The 19,343-nt window shown below is 42.1% G+C and overlaps 1 protein-coding gene across 9 annotated transcripts in view; it reads left to right on the forward strand.

Annotated features, from left to right (window-relative positions):
• Positions 1-19,343, forward strand: part of LOC134527909 (polypyrimidine tract-binding protein 1) — a 797,394-nt gene that overhangs the window by 685,183 nt on the left and 92,868 nt on the right. For all 9 annotated transcript variants that reach the window (XM_063360936.1, XM_063360934.1, XM_063360940.1 and 6 more), the window contains one exon: positions 11,121-11,258. In XM_063360936.1, coding sequence (XP_063217006.1) covers positions 11,121-11,258 — 138 coding nt within the window. The remainder of the gene's footprint in view (positions 1-11,120; positions 11,259-19,343) is intronic.

The raw sequence follows: 19,343 nt of genomic DNA on the forward strand, positions 1-19,343 counted from the left end.
ACCGTCTCATATTAAAATTGTGATATGTATACACATTTCCAATAGTGTTATTAATCATGGTTATAGTTATCATAAACCCATTGATTCATTCTTACATTCAATTCAAGACATGGGCAGACACTAATAAAAATCTTTATTTTCAACGCATGAGTAACTCAAAAATTGTATTTCCCTCTTATAGGTTGTTCCAGTGTGTTTTCTATAACGAAGACAATCTTCTCAAATTATATTACCGTAATAATACACACATACGGGGAACTGTAAATTACCATCGGAGGAACAGAACGTCACTTGGTAGACATACCTACTTTGTCCAGATAGTTAATATAAAGTTACACGCTGGGTTTATCTGGCGACAAGCACATCAAATTGCAGTACAATTGTCTAGATCGCACTTAACATTAACTGCTATGTATCGGCATTAGGTTGCAACTTCCTGTGTCCATTGACTGTGGTATGCCCACTTACGGTATTTTTAATTTGATTGTTTTCGTACTTTACTACGAACCGTATTTATATTATCACTCAAGTATTTTTTATCATTTTATTTCTGTCAATTATTTTCATGCAAAATTAGTTCGTTTCTTATCACGCCAAGTAAGTATAATACTAACTGGCGTACTTAAGTACATGCACTTTTATTTGTACTTCTTGAAATTTGAACATTTAGCTGTAGAAAAAGGAGTACGTAATTGTACAATAAACATCGACACTGACTTTACAAAAGCGTAAAGTAGGAGAGTTAGTTTAAATAATATACATACACTTATAATTTTATTTATATATTTATCACTTTTTGAAATCCAGAAACTGGGCCAGTAAGTGTAACGCGCACAAATTATAACCAATTCTATGTTTTGCTATTTTTTCTGGTCAAGGTGGTTGGTTGGTCAGATTACTTGGTCTTCGCCGCTTCACAGATTCTTTACAGATGCTTCGCGGGCTCTCTTTTTACCTCAGCAATTCATTCCGTCCCTGATTAACCTACATCACGCTTCCCCCACCCACCTTCACCGACCCCTCCCACTCACTCACTCACTCACTCACACTCATCTCTAATGACCTCATTGTTCTTCTGAGACTTTTTTTAACCTGTAAATTGGTAACAATGTTAGTTTGATTTTACAAGAGCTCAAAATACATCGGATTCAAAGAAAACATTTAATAGTAAATATAAATATTGTCTAAATTTCAAATACATAAATGAAAATTTCATTTATTAATTCAATCCTTGTAGCCAACTTTCATTAAAATATAAATATGAAAAAATAGTATGTAAATGGCGGTCCGACCTAGGTCCAAAGTGAGGTTATGGCCACCGTAATGGATTTAGGTGTCAACATTTCTTCAAAAGCCCTCAAATTACTAAATTGCTAAAAGTTTTCCATTTTGATTGACAATTTCCAAATTTTTTCCCCTCAAAAAATTCAGGGGGGCAATTTTCTGCAAAGTGGCTCAGAACTTTGAAAAAAGAAAAATTAAGCCACTGAGCCAGAATCTTGACCATTGGCCATCATCACGACGTAAATATGACGGTAATTATTGGAATCGCGGATTCTTTGAAAACCATGGTTTCCTTTTTTTTTCCTTTCACACACTACACACGTCCCTAAATTTACTCCCAAGGGATGGTTTCGTAATTCCTACTAGTTTGTGAAAAAATAACTGTTTACCGCTTAAATTACAATACCTGTGTATTCACGCAATCGCCGAGATCCATTGTTTATGTTTACCCATGTGAGTTTTTTATTTTTTTATTTTTTTTTTGGGAGAACTTTAGTCTCTGTAGGTGTTGTAATAATGCAATTCGTTTTAATAACGAACGTTTCAAAAACTTCTGTTTACAAGGTCTTGTTCGGCCGTGCTGGGGTACAGAAGAGCCCTGTATTCCAGAAGGCCCTGGCTGCGGCTCTGCCTCTGGAACATCTGTGAGAATGAAATGCCGAAAACATGTGAGATGATTGAATTTGAAGGATTGATTGCGGGTGCAACTGGTGCACAGTTAATTAAGTTTACATTGAACATGTGTCTGATGTCTAGATATACTTCCTCTTCGAGATTATAGCGATGCACGTTATTCTAAGTGAATTTATAAGCTGCAGACTTATAGCATTTGTACCGCAGCTCGTCTAGAGGCACTTGCTTGTTTCCACCATACATGGCAGCTATAAATTTTTCGCCAGCTGTGAAGATGGTCTGGACATCAATGTGTTGGTAATATTTTTTGAAGTACAGCAAGGGAAGGCTGAAGTTGGAGTATGTCCAAAGTTTTTAAGGTTTTCGCCTTTCCTTGGTTTAAACATGTGGATATAGTATCACATCCGCTACAGCGTGCAAGAAAAGGATGTGTTGAGACAGCATTTCATTTAATGCTGTGTTTGAATGTAACCACGTTGAAAGGGCTCTCCCTCTCTCTGGTTTGAGAATTTAGACGTTGGTTGAAGCTAACAGGCCTATCAACACTAAAATGTGATCAACATCCTACCCTACAACTGCCACTGTGTTGTGATCAGATGACAATGATACGGCGGTGGTGACAATCAGTCTGTCAGCATCCTCTTCCGCTTGATGGTACACGATTTTGGCCTCTTTTAGTTTCTCCCTCAATAATGAAAACATGCTGCTTTTGTTGCATTCGTTTTCTGAAAGTGTTCTTGAGAGCCCGTTGGCGACATGTCTTCAGTGAAGACCACTTCAAGGGCATGCATTTTTGCTGCCTTCCTTGAGCGCTCCATTTGTGGTGCTGGTAGAAGATGATTCACAGTATCTGTCGAATACAATGACAAATGCAGAGGTATAGTAGCAACATATGTAATTGATACACGTGGCACAGATGTTGGAGAAAGTTTGACCAGTTGGCCACACCACACAGTGCAGCAGGAAACCTGCATCAATCACATGTACTGTTTCCCCGGCTACTGCACGTCTGGCACGTAGTTGGAAACACTTGTACTGATAGATATGAGCTGTTCCATTTCTGGATAAGGGGACTGTTGCTCCTACCAAGCCAACATTTTGCAGGCATCTACATGCTGTGTTCAGAAGATTCAAAATTCACACCACAATTGGTTTCAAATGCTTCAGTAATTAGTGTCCATCTGGTAGCTGTACTGGCGCTTAATTCCTCCTCCCGTCGATTATCAACTGTCCCCTCCTTCCTCCCCTTCCGCTAGGAGGACCACCTGGCATCTAAACGAAAGAATGAGTTGAAGGATCCTTCAGGATTTCAGTCTACACATTTCCCCTCAGTTTGGACTACTCCTTATAGGCTTATAATATTACCTTAAAATAATTTATACTTTAATACCTCAACTCATTGTAATATATTATAACAAAATTATAATATAACTGTGTGTATATATATATATGTGAATTATTACTCTAGTAGGCCTAAGAAACTGCGCAAAATGAAAGTCTACATTTTTAGAGAAATTTTCAATCCATGGAAATGGTTGATCAAAACAACCAAATTACAATTTTATATTTATTTTTAATTTTGAGTCAAACATCGGGTCTACATGTATCGTTAGTGCTTGAATTATAGTTAAATTGATACGCTACAACTTCATTCCTAACGATTTTCCTCTTTCTTAGGATCAGTATGGTTCCCAATATTTGACTCAAAATTTGTCCCAAAACTTAAAATTTCACTTTTTGGGGGAAAATGACCAATTTTTCAAGTGCTGTATCTTGGGAACTATAGGACGTACAGAGATGCGGTTGAGCTCAAATTGTGGAAAATATAGAATACTTTAATAACAATAATAGTCAGTTTTTTGCTACCTTATAGCGTGTTGAAATTAAAAGCGAAAAAAAAAACGAAAATGTATGTTTTTTACGAATTTCTCAAAACGCACAAGGAATTTTTTTTGGATAACTCCAAATTCGGATTCAGCACTTCAAAAAACATAGGAAACTATAATAAAACCGTCACCTGGAATTTTTGCACAGTGAAAGGCCGTTTTTTGATACCGTTCGCCTGGGTTACAATACATTTGGATCAGTTTTGCATCTCATTATAATACTTATTGAAATGATAACCAAATACATTAAAAGAATAGACTCGCCGTTATTATGGCGGAGCTCTAAACAAAATGAACGTTATTAGATAATTCTTTAAAATAGTTACCTTAATTAAATAAAAATGATCCTGCATCGCTATATGTACAGTCTCTAATTCATATAAATATTTCTTTTAAAAATCCATATTCAAAATCGGGTTCACTAACAGTCGCTTTGCTTTATAGTGTTCATGTTTTTGTTCACGCCTGAGCTATTACGGGTATGGCGTTATTGTTACGAATGTGAGATGGGTGCATCGTTATGAATCACAAAGCCTGTGGCAGTGATAATTTTGAATAGGAGCGGGAAAGTCTATAAAAGTTGCATGTGTTCTAAAACGGTGCGACTAAACTGGTGCAAGCTCTGTGAGGTCAACAGTGATGGGTCGCGACTGTCCCTCCCAGTCGCACGCAGCAGTTACGGGAGGGCATGGCCGTAATAAGTCAGTTGATGAGGTCCAGTATTTTCCAACTTCCGTGCAGAAATGAGTTCCGTAAAACCATTTCATCCCATCGACCGCCGCCCCCTCCCCCCGTCTTTTCCCCCTCACTGGCCCAACTCGCAGCGGTACATTGAACACCCATCAATCGCTTCGTACACGGCGAGCGTCTGCCTCTTTCACTCCAGCGGCCAGTCTCGTCGCGCACGAACCACTTTTAACATTGCGATTGAGATGTATTTTTGCAAAGAACACTCACTTGGGACATTTTCACTGTAAACCGCTCGACTAGGTGTGATACGTCCCCCTAGTTCAGTGGTCGGGGGAGGTACCGAGGCAACCCCGAGGCCCTTCTGCGCACGCACCGTGGTTGTCATTTCTAGCCAGGGCTTCCTCCGATCGCCGCCGGATGAGTTCAGGCACGTTTGGGCCTTAATCGGCTGTAAATCCGCCGGGCCGAGGTACGGCAGGTCGGAGGGTAATCCGAGGAGACGAGGACATCCTGTGTGGTAACTCTGAAGAGTGGCAGTCGGTTAGCAGCTGGCGATCAGTCTGCCGAATCAACGCCAAGTTGGTAGTAGTACGGGAAGAATCCATGAAAGATTGAACGGTGTCCCGCTGAGGTTTACTACAAGGCCCTGGATTCGGATTGGGTAGGACTCGTACTTGGTAGTGGTGCTCCGATCGCTTGGAGCAGGCTCCAAGGGTTCCCTAGCCCGATGCGGAGTCGACGTGGTGAGCGACGACACAGCTCCGGTACTAGCCTGGATAGCTAACAGAGGTTGGATAGGCCTCCACCGGACCACGGGGTCACTGGGTGTTTTGAGGGGTCCCAGTGTGATGTGGGAGATTGGGGAAGGCGCCAGCAGTGCTGATAAAGTCTTAGGGCACATGACACAGCCAACTGTCTGGTTAGCTGAGTGTGGTAGAGAGGCTGAGGCGGCGACTATGCTGGGTTGGTGGCCCCAGCCGCTGGTCGGTGCCGAAGCTCTAATACCCTCCAAAATCTACAACAGGGAGCGATCCCTACCAGTTCTGTAATTTAAAGCTCTGGAATGTTTAAAAGAGAACTGGAAGATACTCCCACACTACCCTTCAAGGGCGCATATTGGGAGGGGAACGTGAGAACGCCGGCCGCAAGGTCGGAATACATCTGTCCAAAAATAGGTACTTTTTAGAAACGATGCTTATAAAAAATGAATATATATCTTTTTTAATTTACAATTTTAATCGGACACGTGTTTGAATAAAGTGACCTGGCTGTTCGCCGATGGAATTTATACCAGGACTCTGACCCTGACCTGACGCCTATCTTTGAGCCGAGCGGGGAGTCAAGCGGCCTTCTCAAGTGCGCAAGGAGGTAGTCTGTCAAGCCTCACACCAGCCTCCGGTCTGAAATGTTCATTTCGAAACCTTTCGCTGGCTCATCGTAAGTTTCAAAAAACTGTTAACATTGCATTAAATTATTTTGACATTGATTGAACTAAAAATAATTTTTATTGTTTGTATATTTGTAATGTCTAGCTCACTTATACGTTCAACAAAAAAGTTTTAATATATAATTTAAGTGTTTTTATGGTAAGTTAAGTGATATTAAAATCTTGGAATTCATTGCATTACAAACGGGTTTTTTTTTTTAACATGACAGTTACTATTACTAGAGTAATTGAAAAGGAAATATACGATTTCTGTAATGTTTTGTGCTTTTACGATGGTTTCAATTGGGAGGATAAAACTATTAGTAGAAAGCTACTGCCGTAAGTGTGAACGTGTAAGCGACGCTCTATCCAGTATTTCGTTGGAATTGTTAACTACAAAATTTGGAAATTAAAAGGGTACATGACCTTAAGTCGCATTCGTGTACAACTTTCTATAAATGACTGGAGCAGGTATTCATTCTATAAATGTCATCACAATCATAACCTCTGTTGCGCGGTTACACTTCAGAAGTCACTTCTCCATCTGGCAGCAACACCGCGTAACCAGCCTAAACATACTGTACAAATATTTATGTAAAACGAACTTCAAAAAATCTAGTTTGTACTCGGGTAAACATGAACTCAAATTTTACGTAATTACTGAATAAACCCGAATACATGAAACTCGCTATAAATTAGCAGCGAAAACAAATTGTGCTATAGAAAACCCATTTTAAAAAACACTACTCAAATAGCACCAATATGTCGTGCACTCAACAAAATGTCTGGAAACTTGAGCTTACACAAAATAATTTACAGTATCTCTCACTATAACTTATAGTTCCCAAGATACTTGTTTCAACCTTAAAGGACTACTATTCAAAATAGTTCCGGCTTGGACTACCGGTTCTAACTACTTTCAGTTCTCGGCATCACCCCGGTGAACAGTGACGTCGCTAGCAGTCCTCTCGAGGCGGTTCTGACTGCTCCTCGGCTATGTTTTGCTACTTTGGCAATTTTTTTCCTAACCTAACTTAAAACTAAATGTATTTGGGAGGGCCTCCTGGTTAGGGGAGGGGCCTAAATGCGTATCAGGCCGAAGCCTGTACGCCTAGTCATGCTGGGATCAATCATGCAGGGAGAGGGTCGCATACATCGTGTGCTAGGAGGGGATTGGTCAGCAATGGCAGCGATTGATGCCATGACTAACTCCCCTCACTCTTAATTCTAGACTGTAACTAAATATAGGTTGGGCCCAGGTAAAACCTGCATAGACACACTGTAAACCCTGGGCACTGTCATGCGGGGGCAAATTTGCATGTATTAAGTGTAGGAGAATACAGGAGACAATGGATGGTCTAGATGAAGAGTTGGACAGAGTAGAAAATAGTCTACCATGCGGGGGGGTTGGGCAGTTGGACTCGTGGTCCGCTTTGCTTTTTGTCCAGTACTGGATTTATTGACCTGGGACGCAAGCGCCCCTGGTGGTGAGTGGCTACACTGACCACTCACTCCGCTGCCAGTCAGCACCTTAAACTAAATAAGAAAACGTGTTAGTTGATGGAGCGATTCCTTGGCAAACAGGGGTTCGGGTTTATATAGCAGTCATCTGCGATTACGTCAGATGTTTGTCTGCTGCTATAGCTGCGCATCATTCTACCGCTGGTATATTGGAGGGAGGTTTTCACTGCGCGGCGATTACACTAGGCGAGGAATTATACCTTTTTGCACATACAACACCGCATCCTGTCGTGTCAACACAGAGGGAATGTAAATAAACGTTACAGTTCAGTTGTACAACCCGTAACAATTTATTGAATTGGCGTGTGATCGTCAGGTTTGTGGTCCACTACTTCTGCTTCGCAGTTATTCAACAAAGATATTTCTCACATGCTGGGTTCTCTGTCGAAAGAATGTTCTACCGCAAATAACTTTTCAGATGGTATGTTTTTCTCTCCTCTGCTAAAATTGCGATATAGTATACGTGTTAAAGTAAGTGTTATCTGTTAGAATGCTTCAGTTTTACATAGTTATTTTTTTTGTTTAGATTTTTTTTGTTAATAAAGCCATTTTTGTAAAAGTGGACGCGGTGCTCCGGGTCGGAGCGCCGAGATGCGAGTGCATTGCGGGATTAAATATGCGATTAAATGTCAGCCTTTTTTGCGCTCGTGAAATACCGATAACCTGCTGGCAGGATGGGATTCTCTCCTCCCTCCCCCGCCTCATTCGACGTTTTCACGCCGAGTTGAACAGACCCTGGCTGCCGCGTTATTTAATTCATTGTTTGCACGGAAGGGGGAAATTGCGTTAAGGAAAACGGACCTAAAGATTGTGACCGACTGTGCGAAATACATAAATACCTACTGCCGGCATCTGCTGAACCTTAACTTCGTTTCCGTGGTTTCCACGGCTTATCTGCGCTTCGTAGTTTTTTTTTTTTTTTCCAGTGGCCGAATAAAATAAATGTTGGGGGAGGGAATAATACATAGTCAGAACAACTTTGTGTTTGTTCGCCTCACGAGCTATGTTCACTTGTTAGTGCAAGAATGAAGTTAGTGCCAAATAACTTTTACAATACCTAGTGCTTTTACAGCTTGCATTGATTACTCTAAATGAGTAAAATTATTTAAGTTAAATACTTATTTATTGCTAATCTCTGAACAAATAGGCCTACCAAGCACATACAACGTCGTAACCTAACGTTTAAATTTTTGCATTGTGGGAGATTTCAGATTCTTTTCACACATAAGAAGCCAGAACTCGCACCCAGTAATTGCACTGCAGTTGAACGTGACAGATGGGGCAATGGGTCATATTACGACTCTGCCGCTTCCTTCACCGGTCACCACGTCGCCCCTGCAACTCAGTCTGATCTCAGGCCACTGCAGGCTCTCTCGCGCGCGGTTACTGATGTTAGCTAGTCACTATGAGAGCGCGCGCTGGACAGTAATGATTTTAGACGATTTCAAAGATCTTTAATCTATTTTATTTACTTTTTTTAAATATTTGCTATGTTATTTTAAACAATATGTATTTTAATTATGGTTTTTAAAGATTGGGCATTAATAAATAAATTTAAGTTTGAAGGCTACGAAAAATGTCTGCAAGAATGGAACTGAATTTAAAGACTAAGTTTTCTGCAATGCGAAGAAGTTACGTTTATGTCCGCTAGAGGCGGGGAAGTGAGGACTGTGACGTCACTGGAGTGTCAGCTGTTGGCGTAGTCTGCTGTGCGCCGCCGGTATACAGAGAGTTATGCGGGGCCTACGGTGTAATTCGCGGATAGCGAATATGTGCGAACGCTGTAAGAAGTGTTTCTGCGGAACTGTGCGAGATGTCGTTGGAGTCTGCTATGCAATTTGGTGTGTGCCCATGTGCACATGTTTGGTCTTCGGGTGTGCCAGGTATGGTATCATCAATACGAACATTCGCTGTCATCATAAATACCAAGGAAGTGACGTCCCACAGATTAGCATGTTCCCCATAACAACATTATTTTCGGACGTCGGTGAGCCACCATTTCACCGTCAAAGCCAGTTTCTGATGTAACTATAAGCTACTGGCTGAAGAGCTTTGAAATCACCATTAACTGAAATGGAAAACCTCGAATTGTGGAAATAAAATTTCAAATCCTTTGGATGTATTGTTTTGTATAAACTCTTAGCGTGGCGTGAAACATTTTGAATATGGCTCGAGTCTTTTGAAATCTACTGTGATTTTGAATTTTTTAAACCTGGGTAATATATATTTTTTTTTGGAACTTGAAATATTGTTTTAATAAACATTTTGTAATTAATATTTTTTTTATTTAGCCAAATGTTGCCAGCCATCTAATTGTATTGAAATATTCTTATCTCTTTTAATGTAGATACTGATTTTTAGTAGCTGTGCTGGGTAAAAATGGTATCTAGATTTTATTATGGTATTTCAAATAAATTTTGTAATTCAGCCTTTCATCAACTTCGTAAAGTTTATTGCCTTTCTTTGGTGTCAGAGACATCCCTTAGTTGGAACAGCGTTTTTTGAGATTATATGTGGAGTGTAAATTTTAGTAAGAGAAGTTTGAACACGTAAGACGCTGCTCCCGTCTGGATGTCTGAATTGTGTCACTACCTCGGATAGCGAGTAGTGACCACAACAACAGCTTACTCGAAGTTATTGCAATAGAGAAGTTGCGGGCCAGAGCGGAACAAACTAGTTGTAAATAATAAATTTTTCAGTCTTTTGGGTTTTGCTTTTAGGAAACCCTACCGAGCGAAGTGCGCGTTGTTGTGCCAGTCCTTGTGGTGGTGGTGATGTGGGTGGGGGGAAATATTCAAAGAAGGCGCTTTAACTTATGACATTAGTCCACATCTACCATGTATTCACTACTGTTGCGTCCTTTGATTGCTTAGCCTTGAAACACATGAAACATCAGTTTTGATTTATTGCTTTCGTTTAACCTTGTTAAACAGCCTGTGTGTATTTGACTTTCAGCTGACCCATGATAATGAAATTATAATGCCATGAAAGTTTATTTTGTTTTATAATGATGTGGTTGGGTAGGCTGTGGCTCTGGTGGCATACTCTAAAACAAAGTTAGTTATTTGAGTAATTGTTCCGTATCACGTGTCCAAGTTTATACCTTAATCCTGATGGAATGATCCTGTATGATTATGTGGCACATGATGATTTCTGTTTTAATTTAGTACGTCGAAAGATGCTGGACATAACAAAGATATCAAATACAAACAATGTTAGGAAGTAAAAAAAAATCAATTTTCTGATTTTTATTTGATGTGATAATACGATCATTGTGCATTGTTACATAACAATTTTTGTTGTATCCAGGATCTTTCAATAAACTAAATTAAAGCAGCAAACATCATGTACGACAGGATCATTGTATTCAGGATCATATCATTATGATCAAGAGATAGACTTGGATACGCGTTACGAAACTTTTACCGTTGGTGCATTGCTGGACATGGTCACTGTTCCAATGAATTTTCCGGCGTTCCAGAGAAATTGCACTGTCTCTCTTAATGTCTCTACTAACCGATTGGTATGGTATTGTGTGCAGCAGTGATGCTCAGTGTTAGTAACTTGTGTCGTGCAGTGAGCAGGGAATGTGTTAGTGTGGTGGCAGGTTGCTGGTTGCTGTCTCCGGGGTGGAGTGCGTACAGGGGCAAGCAGCGAGTGACGTGTCGTGCGTGTTGCAGAACGCGAGTGCCCAGGCGGCGCTGCAGGCGGCCTCGGCACTGTCGGGGCAGAACGAGACCCAGGGCGGGCCTAACACCGTGCTGCGCGTCATCGTCGAGCACATGGTGTACCCCGTCACGCTCGACGTGCTGTGCACGGTGAGTACCCGCTGTACCCCATACAGTACCCGCTGTACACCATACAGTACCCGCCGTACCCCATACAGTACCCGCCGTACCCCATACAGTACCCGCCGTACCCCATACAGTACCCGCCGTACCCCATACAGTACCCGCCGTACCCCATACAGTACCCGCCGTACCCCATACAGTACCCGCCGTTCACTATACAGTACCCGCCGTACTCCTTACAGTACCCGCCGTACCCCATACAGTACCCGCCGTACCCCATACAGTAGCCGCCGTACACCATACAGTAGCCGCTGTACACCATACAGTACCCGCCGTACCCCATACAGTACCCGCCGTACACCATACAGTACCCGCCGTACCCCATACAGTACCCGCCGTACCCCATACAGTACCCGCCGTACCCCATACAGTACCCGCTGTACCCCATACAGTAGCCGCTGTACACCATACAGTACCCGCCGTACCCCATACAGTACCCGCCGTACCCCATACAGTACCCGCCGTACCCCATACAGTACCCGCTGTACCCCATACAGTACCCGCCGTACCCCATACAGTACCCGCCGTACCCCTTACAGTACCCGCCGTACCCCATACAGTACCCGCTGTACCCCATACAGTACCCGCTGTACCCCATACAGTAGCCGCTGTACACCATACAGTACCCGCCGTACCCCATACAGTACCCGCCGTACCCCATACAGTACCCGCTGTACCCCATACAGTACCCGCTGTACCCCATACAGTAACCGCCGTACACCATACAGTACCCGCCGTACACCATACAGTACCCGCCGTACACCATACAGTACCCGCCGTACCCCATACAGTACCCGCCGTACCCCATACAGTACCCGCCGTACCCCATACAGTACCCGCCGTACCCCATACAGTACCCGCTGTACCCCATACAGTACCCGCCGTCCCCCATACAGTACCCGCCGTACCCCATACAGTACCCGCCGTACCCCATACAGTACCCGCCGTACCCCATACAGTACCCGCCGTACCCCATACAGTACCCGCCGTCCCCCAGACAGTACCCGCCGTACCCCATACAGTACCCGCTGTTCTCGAGCCCAGCGCAGCAAGTACCTTTTTTATATAGTTTCTTGATTTGTATTTTTGTTGCTTTATTCATTATGTAATAAATTTCAACAGTTTTAATATTTTTTTAAACAAATTGCTGTTACAAAAAATATAGCAATGCAAGCCAGTAGCGATAACAGAATATTAGCCAAAAAATTTACTCTCAGGCACACAGCCATTGGCGAGTTTAACTAGTCGCTGATATACTCTTAAGAGCTTAATCCAACATGAGTAGCTGGCAAACTTGCCCAATGCAATCGAGACTTTTACATCCTAAACTGGAGGTGCAACACAATAATAAATGTGGATTTCAAACACTATTAACACACGGTGTGTGCTACGTAGCTAGACTGCAACTGGTTACTTTACAACTTCCAACACATTGGCGTAGTATCTACACTTATTGGTGCAGTGCCAGTTGTCATGAGAACGGTCGCATTACATCCAAATATGCGTGGTTTAACAGTTCCTCATTAGGATTAAATTGACTTCTGACTGCTACCATCCCCACCTTTCCCCTAAAATCGTAACTGTCAGCAGTATGTGTCCTGCGGCAGGGTGGGAATTAAAGAATATGGGCCACCATCTTGGATTGTGACGTCACGGCAGCCACATCGGATCTTTGACTTTCTTGGACGTTCTTGAACCCGGCTGTCATGTATTCGATCACATTGTTATTTTTAAATTTACTATTTGAGTCTATTGAGCATTCCGGCATCTTGGTTGCCGTCACGTGGATATATTGGGCGCCATATTTAAATATGTCCCTAATTAAAAGTGCTTATGTCTTATTGAAAATTGGCGTCCTCGGTCTGAACCCTTCGACTTGGTAAATTTAAATAATTATTTATTAATGGTGTCCCCAATCAGGCTGACCATTGACATATACCTACATTCATTTATATTTGAACACGTGCATTAAAAAAATTACATTACTATTGACATTAACGCATTGACATATCTATGTGCCTACAATTGTGACCGTAGGCTACATGGCTTCTCGCGTGTGCTTCATTTGTTTTCCGCTAGAACGCACTAGTTTCAATCACCAGATCTTCAGCTTTCTTAGCGTCCGCACCTTGACACTCACTACAACATATGTCTGATGAAATATTAATAAAATTTTAAGGCACAACGATAGTTAAAAGCAGTAACGAAATTACTACAGACAAATGCTAAGGGAATAGTGTGTCTGGGATTTACGGACTTATGTATCGCAATATTTGAATCGTAAAAAAGAGTACAACAAATTTTATTATCAGCAACTGCGGACCACAAAGCAGTTAATAATCCCTTTTGACAGCGCAGATATTTGCATTTACGACACATATTAACTCTTATGTGTTGCAACATCGTTCTCAGCATTCGTCTTACACGCAACAAAAATTTCCTCTGAAAAAAAAAAGTGCAAGTTCAATTCCAGCACGAAACTGCAGCAAAAGACTTGCAAAAGTGAAATAGCTTGTTTGAATATAAGTTCTGCAGGAGTTACAAACAACAGGTGCGCGTGCCTCGTACACACGCAATATGCAGTGGAAATGTTATTTATAGTTCGACGAAATTGCTTTGCAAGAACTCGCACCTTAAAAAAAGTCTCTACATTTCATGAAAATGTTCCAAACTCATACGCACTACGTTGGCAGTATTGTGCCGGTGTGGGCCAGCTTCAACAACAAATACTGCGTGCTAAAGATCCTTATAAGTTGTCTTTCTAGCGCCGTGGGCCCAAAGTTGATTTGGTCGAGCTATGAGCGAAGCGCTGCAACACACACACACGCCACTCGGGGCGTGGTGACGCATATGCAGAAGCAAACAAAAACTTAGCTGTCAACTGTGTGGCGCGTACAGTTCTGTTCATAAATGTCCCTTACAGCTTCTGACACAAGAAGTTATACGAGTAGTCAAACATGGGAATACCAATGTTTCGGCCGTTAATGTTTTACGTAGCTCTGTATAAGCAGTTAGTTAAATGGATAAATTATCAATAACCAGCCTGATTCGTGGCTAGTTGGTGTTTCCTTGCCGCAACAGCTTACTTGCAAGTCAGTTGACGGTGACCAGATGGATGTGAAGCCCTTCCAGGCTAGATTTCCCGTGGCTGCAGGGTAGTTCTGTAGCTCAGGCTAGTGGGGGGGACCAAATTCTTGGCCTCGGAGCATCCGGCACCGGGGCCTGCTCGGCCGGAACTCCGTCGCCGCTCGGCTGACACGAGCGCGCAGCGCCAGGTAACGAACCACAGGGACCGCCACAATTACAGTACACAGGGTAATAAAGCTACATAGTCCGATTATACAACCAATCCAGGGAAACTTGACCTAAGCGAAGGTAAACAAGAACAAGTTCAAAATACAAAAAAGAAAAGAAAAAAGGCGTGATAATGAGCAAAATTTAAAATAAATTAAGCAAATAAAAAGATTAGGAAAATTTTAAGGCGTAGGTTACGCTTCAGTCTGTTAATATTATAATTAAATTGATCGCAGTCCATGACGTACCATCTCAAGGAATTGGTATGGGGGCATTTTTCGTAGTTCAACTCATCTAATGAGGGAAGAGGTTTAATGGTGTCATAAAATAGAAAAAAATTAACAAACATAATTTTGAAAGAAAAAAATTAACACTTTTTTATAACGATTAGTTACCAATTTTTTCTACATGTCCGTCTTACTCATGGTTTTATTTTGTTTTCTACTTTGGAAAAAAGAGGCGAGGGGTAGTCTCCCTCCCGGATAAGTCATTGTCGCAGTTATAAATTTTCGTAATCAAATAAGTTCTCTAGTTTTTTCGTACTAACACACATGATTCAAAAGCAATTTGCTAGTTTGGTAGCTAACCACACAAACTATGAATAAATACAAATATTGTGTCGATGGAATTAATATTCCTTATAATATCCACAAATTAAACAGTGGTTTAAATAATTAAGAATCAAGAAGTGAAAGGCATCGCATTTCCTAATTAGTGAACATTTGTTAGTTATGAATGCGGAGGTGCTCCTCTCGATCACTACACTTCATTAAATACCCACAGTGCAACATACATTCCTTACGTGGACATTTCAGGGAATTCCCCTAGTTTCAAATTCGCATTGGAACAGCTGAAGGCGCTCCTCGGGGCCTGGGGGACGAGTGAGCGCAGTGGGCTACTTGTCAGGCGAGCACTGTGACGTCACGCTAGGGGCCCTTGCAGTCGACTCTACCCCCAGTTCTCTCGTCTTTGTTCGCGCCTCCCCGAGGGCTGCCGATTTTCTCCGCTAGGTTTTACGCCCTCCCTGAATGCTTTCTCCGCAGCACTCAATTCTTGTGTCTCGCGGTTGTAACTTGGAGTTTTGAATGAGTTTTGCAGGCCGAGAGCCGAGTGCGCTGCGGGCGAGAGCGTGCTAACTGCCTTGAGCCGCGCGGCCTTGAGCCTCGCATTCCACTGACGTGTTGGTAGACTCGGTGACCAGTTAGTCGAGGCTGTGACGCGCCTATTAGCCCACCGCGGCTTCGGTGGCGGTAATGCAGGCGGTGGCTTCTGGGTGGGATGCAGGAGGACAGAATTATATTACACTCAGCGTTTCATTTAAAAAAAAAAAAAGTTGCTGCTATGTCAAGAACTCAGAAATATAACTGCCTTGCTTCCACCGAGCGTGTGTACGGTAGTCGCAAATATAGCCGTCGGAGCTAACGTAGTCTTGGCGTAGTCGTGTCGCCTGGGCGGTTGTTCCTCTGACCGCGGCTTTTTGTTCTGGTGCGGCGCGCTCTCCCTTATGTATTCACTCTTTCCTCCATCCCTCCCTCTCTTCTTCCTCTCTCCAACCCACCTCCTTGACGAGGCGAGACCCCCTCCCCCCTAGCCCCACGGGGCTCCGCTGCGCGCGTTCCGTACCGTTGCATATGGAAATGTTTTTAAAAGGCGGAACTTTTCTTTCCAGTTGTTATTTTGGCAAGAGGCGCGTGAGCATGAGGCGTGTCGTCGTTGGCCTTTATCGTATCCCCTTCCCCCTCTACGACGTCTCTGCTAGCTCGCCAGCAGATACCAGCTGCTCAGGCACACACGCCGTGACTTTCCGACTGTTAACTACTAAGTGCAGTTACCTCATCTTTTACTTGTGAAATGTGGCTACTGAATCACCAAGCTTCCCTGTGCCCACCGTAGTCCCAATAACAGTTTCTAAGAATTAAGTGTTGGGAGCACCCTAGGACTACCCTCGTCACCATCTCGTGCTAGCTGTGCCCTGTGGGACTTGTGGCTGACACCATTGTCGCCGGCTTGTCAAGATCTTTTTGCAGAGATATGTGGGGCTTGTCGCTCGGACCAGTGTTGCCACCTTGTAAAGATCTTCTGCTAGCAGAGTTATGTGGGGTTTGGCGTTGGAATCATTGTTGCCACTCTCATTACCATATCCTGCTAGTAGAACTCTGTGGGGCCTTTTGCTGTTACCATTGTTGCCACCTTGTCAAGATCTACTATCAGCGCTATGTGGGATTGTTGCTGGGACTATTGTTGCTAGCCTCATTTCCATCCAGCAGAGCTCTGTGAGGCTTGTCGCTAGGACTATTGTGGCCACCTCATCTCCATCCCATGTTAGAAAAACTCTTGAGGTATTTCGCTGAGACCATTTTTGCCAACCTCGTCACTGTTTCCATCAGAGCTCTTTGAGGCTTGTTGCTAATATCATTGTTGCTACCCACATCACCGTCTTCTGCCAGCATAGCTCTAAGTCTTGTTGCTGGGACCATTGTTGCCAGCAGTGTCACATTATTTCTGTGCTGTGTTCATTTCATTTAATATTATATTTAATGGTTTGCTCATTGATTTTTAATGGAGCATATTATCATTTGTTAATGCCATGTAACTGAGCTGGGAAATGCATATTTGTTCTATGATACCTAAAGTGTGACATGTCTGTTGTACTGTACTGTTCTAGGTCATAGCACAGTAACTACATTTTTATTTTAACTACTAGGTTGTATGAGGTAGTATAAACTTTCAAAAAACAAATTAATTAATAAGAAAGTTAAGGGGAAAAACTGAATTTATTAATCCCTAATGCTCAATAAGTTCTATAACAAGTTTATATCACTAGAAGATGCAGGTTACTCTTCGACCAAATTACAATATACACAATTCCATAACACCAACACCTTCCAAAATATATGATCATACATGCCATACTAGATTTGCACAAAGCTGGGTCAAAATGCTCATATGTATATATGACCACAGAAATTGATTACAATATTAAATATTGATTAAAGTTTAATTGATTATAATGATATAACCATCCAAACAGTATTTGTAGAAATATCTATAACATAGATTATATATAATACATAAAATATATAGATTCAAGATTTATATTAATTGAAGTTTGACTCCCAAAAAAAGTTAAAAAAAAAAAATCAACTTTTGCCAAAACGTTTAAACCATAATCTAGGCACCATGCAAAGCACAATAACAATAAGAAAATCAATTTGAATTCTGCATACAATATAATATCCTCTGTGGTTTCTGCAGATTTTATAGTCTTAATATTTTAATGTAAAAGATTTCCACTGATTACATTCAATAGCAAACTTTACTCAATCACGTTATCTACATGATGTACTTAGAAAAATTTCCTCCATAATAGGAAATACAATTGGCACAATGTCAGAAAGCTAAGGAAAACTTTATCACTACTCTGTATTTTTCTTTAACTAATCAATACTATTATATCATATTGATTTTAATACAATATAAATATTTATTGTGTAACTTTTATGTGTAATCAGTCTTTAACATGATTCAAACAGTAGTCAACACTGTATTTTGATGATTTCAAATGCATATATTTATATATTACAAAAATTAATATAATTTTATTACATTGAACATAATGAATTCGAAATGTTAATTGATGCATTAGAAATTCTTGATCATAATTGTCAAGGAGATTCAAATATTTGCACTGCATATGTAGCCCCTAAAAACCGACTTGGAACACCGACAAAATTATAATTCTGCTTCAATTAAACAGCATAAACCAGTCGCAACGACGCTTACCCGGACACGACTAAATCTCTCTTTTAGGCAGAACAGGAACAGCTACCGCGAGGGGTGAGTACTGTTACTGTTCAATTTTCTCCGCCAAATAAATAACTAGGTCACCAAGAATGATTTCGACCACAAAGTAAAACATGTAAAAGTCAACTTACTGTTTTGTCGACATCGGCGATGTGGCTAGTCTGTCCAGTTTGACCAGGCATTAACAGGCCCTCGTTACACTGCACGATCGGCGTTCAGCACTCGTCATGCTGGTTACTGGTGTTCATTCCGGCGCACATGTACTCACTGCTACCAATATCTCTGAGTATTAAACACTGAGAACAATTTCTTTAATATTCCCAATCGACTACCGGGGCCGAGAAGCTTAATGCACTTCTCGCACGAAACCGTCACCAAAGATGTAGAATTAATCTTTGGACGAAACATGATATATCACAGTCTAATTTCCATCTGTGGTGCCTCAAAACTGACTCGGTGTGCTACACGCGAAAATAATATCACATAAGAATATCACTGACTGAACGAGGGCTTTAACTGTAAGCCCAATTTCATGCTGGCGCACACCCGAGTGCAATTGAATTATTTCGATCGACATGGCTTCATCTCGGCCAACTCACTCACCAATGACTGCTCTCCCACCAACACCCAAGACACACGTCCGTCAGTTGGCACCCAGCGATCACCTTTAACAGTCACTGCCACTCGCCGGCACCTAACTCACAGAGAACCCTAGCGCCCTTTCATCGAACTATATGACGCTTTGCAGCCTGGCGAATGCAGCGCTGTCAAACAAATCCTAGTTGTAATTAACAAGCCGCGCGGAGTCGAGAGTCTAAACAAACCTGCCACGCACCAAAGTACTACCAGGTTACAAACCATCAACTCGTGACAACACCTCAGGCTGTGATCTGTCGAGAAGAGTGTAGAGTCCCGGCCTCAGCTGCGCCCGTCGCTCTTCAGGGTCTGTTCTGC

The sequence above is a fragment of the Bacillus rossius genome, chromosome 1, assembly GCF_032445375.1.
Source record: "Bacillus rossius redtenbacheri isolate Brsri chromosome 1, Brsri_v3, whole genome shotgun sequence".
In the NCBI taxonomy this organism is placed as follows: Eukaryota; Metazoa; Arthropoda; class Insecta; order Phasmatodea; family Bacillidae; genus Bacillus; species Bacillus rossius.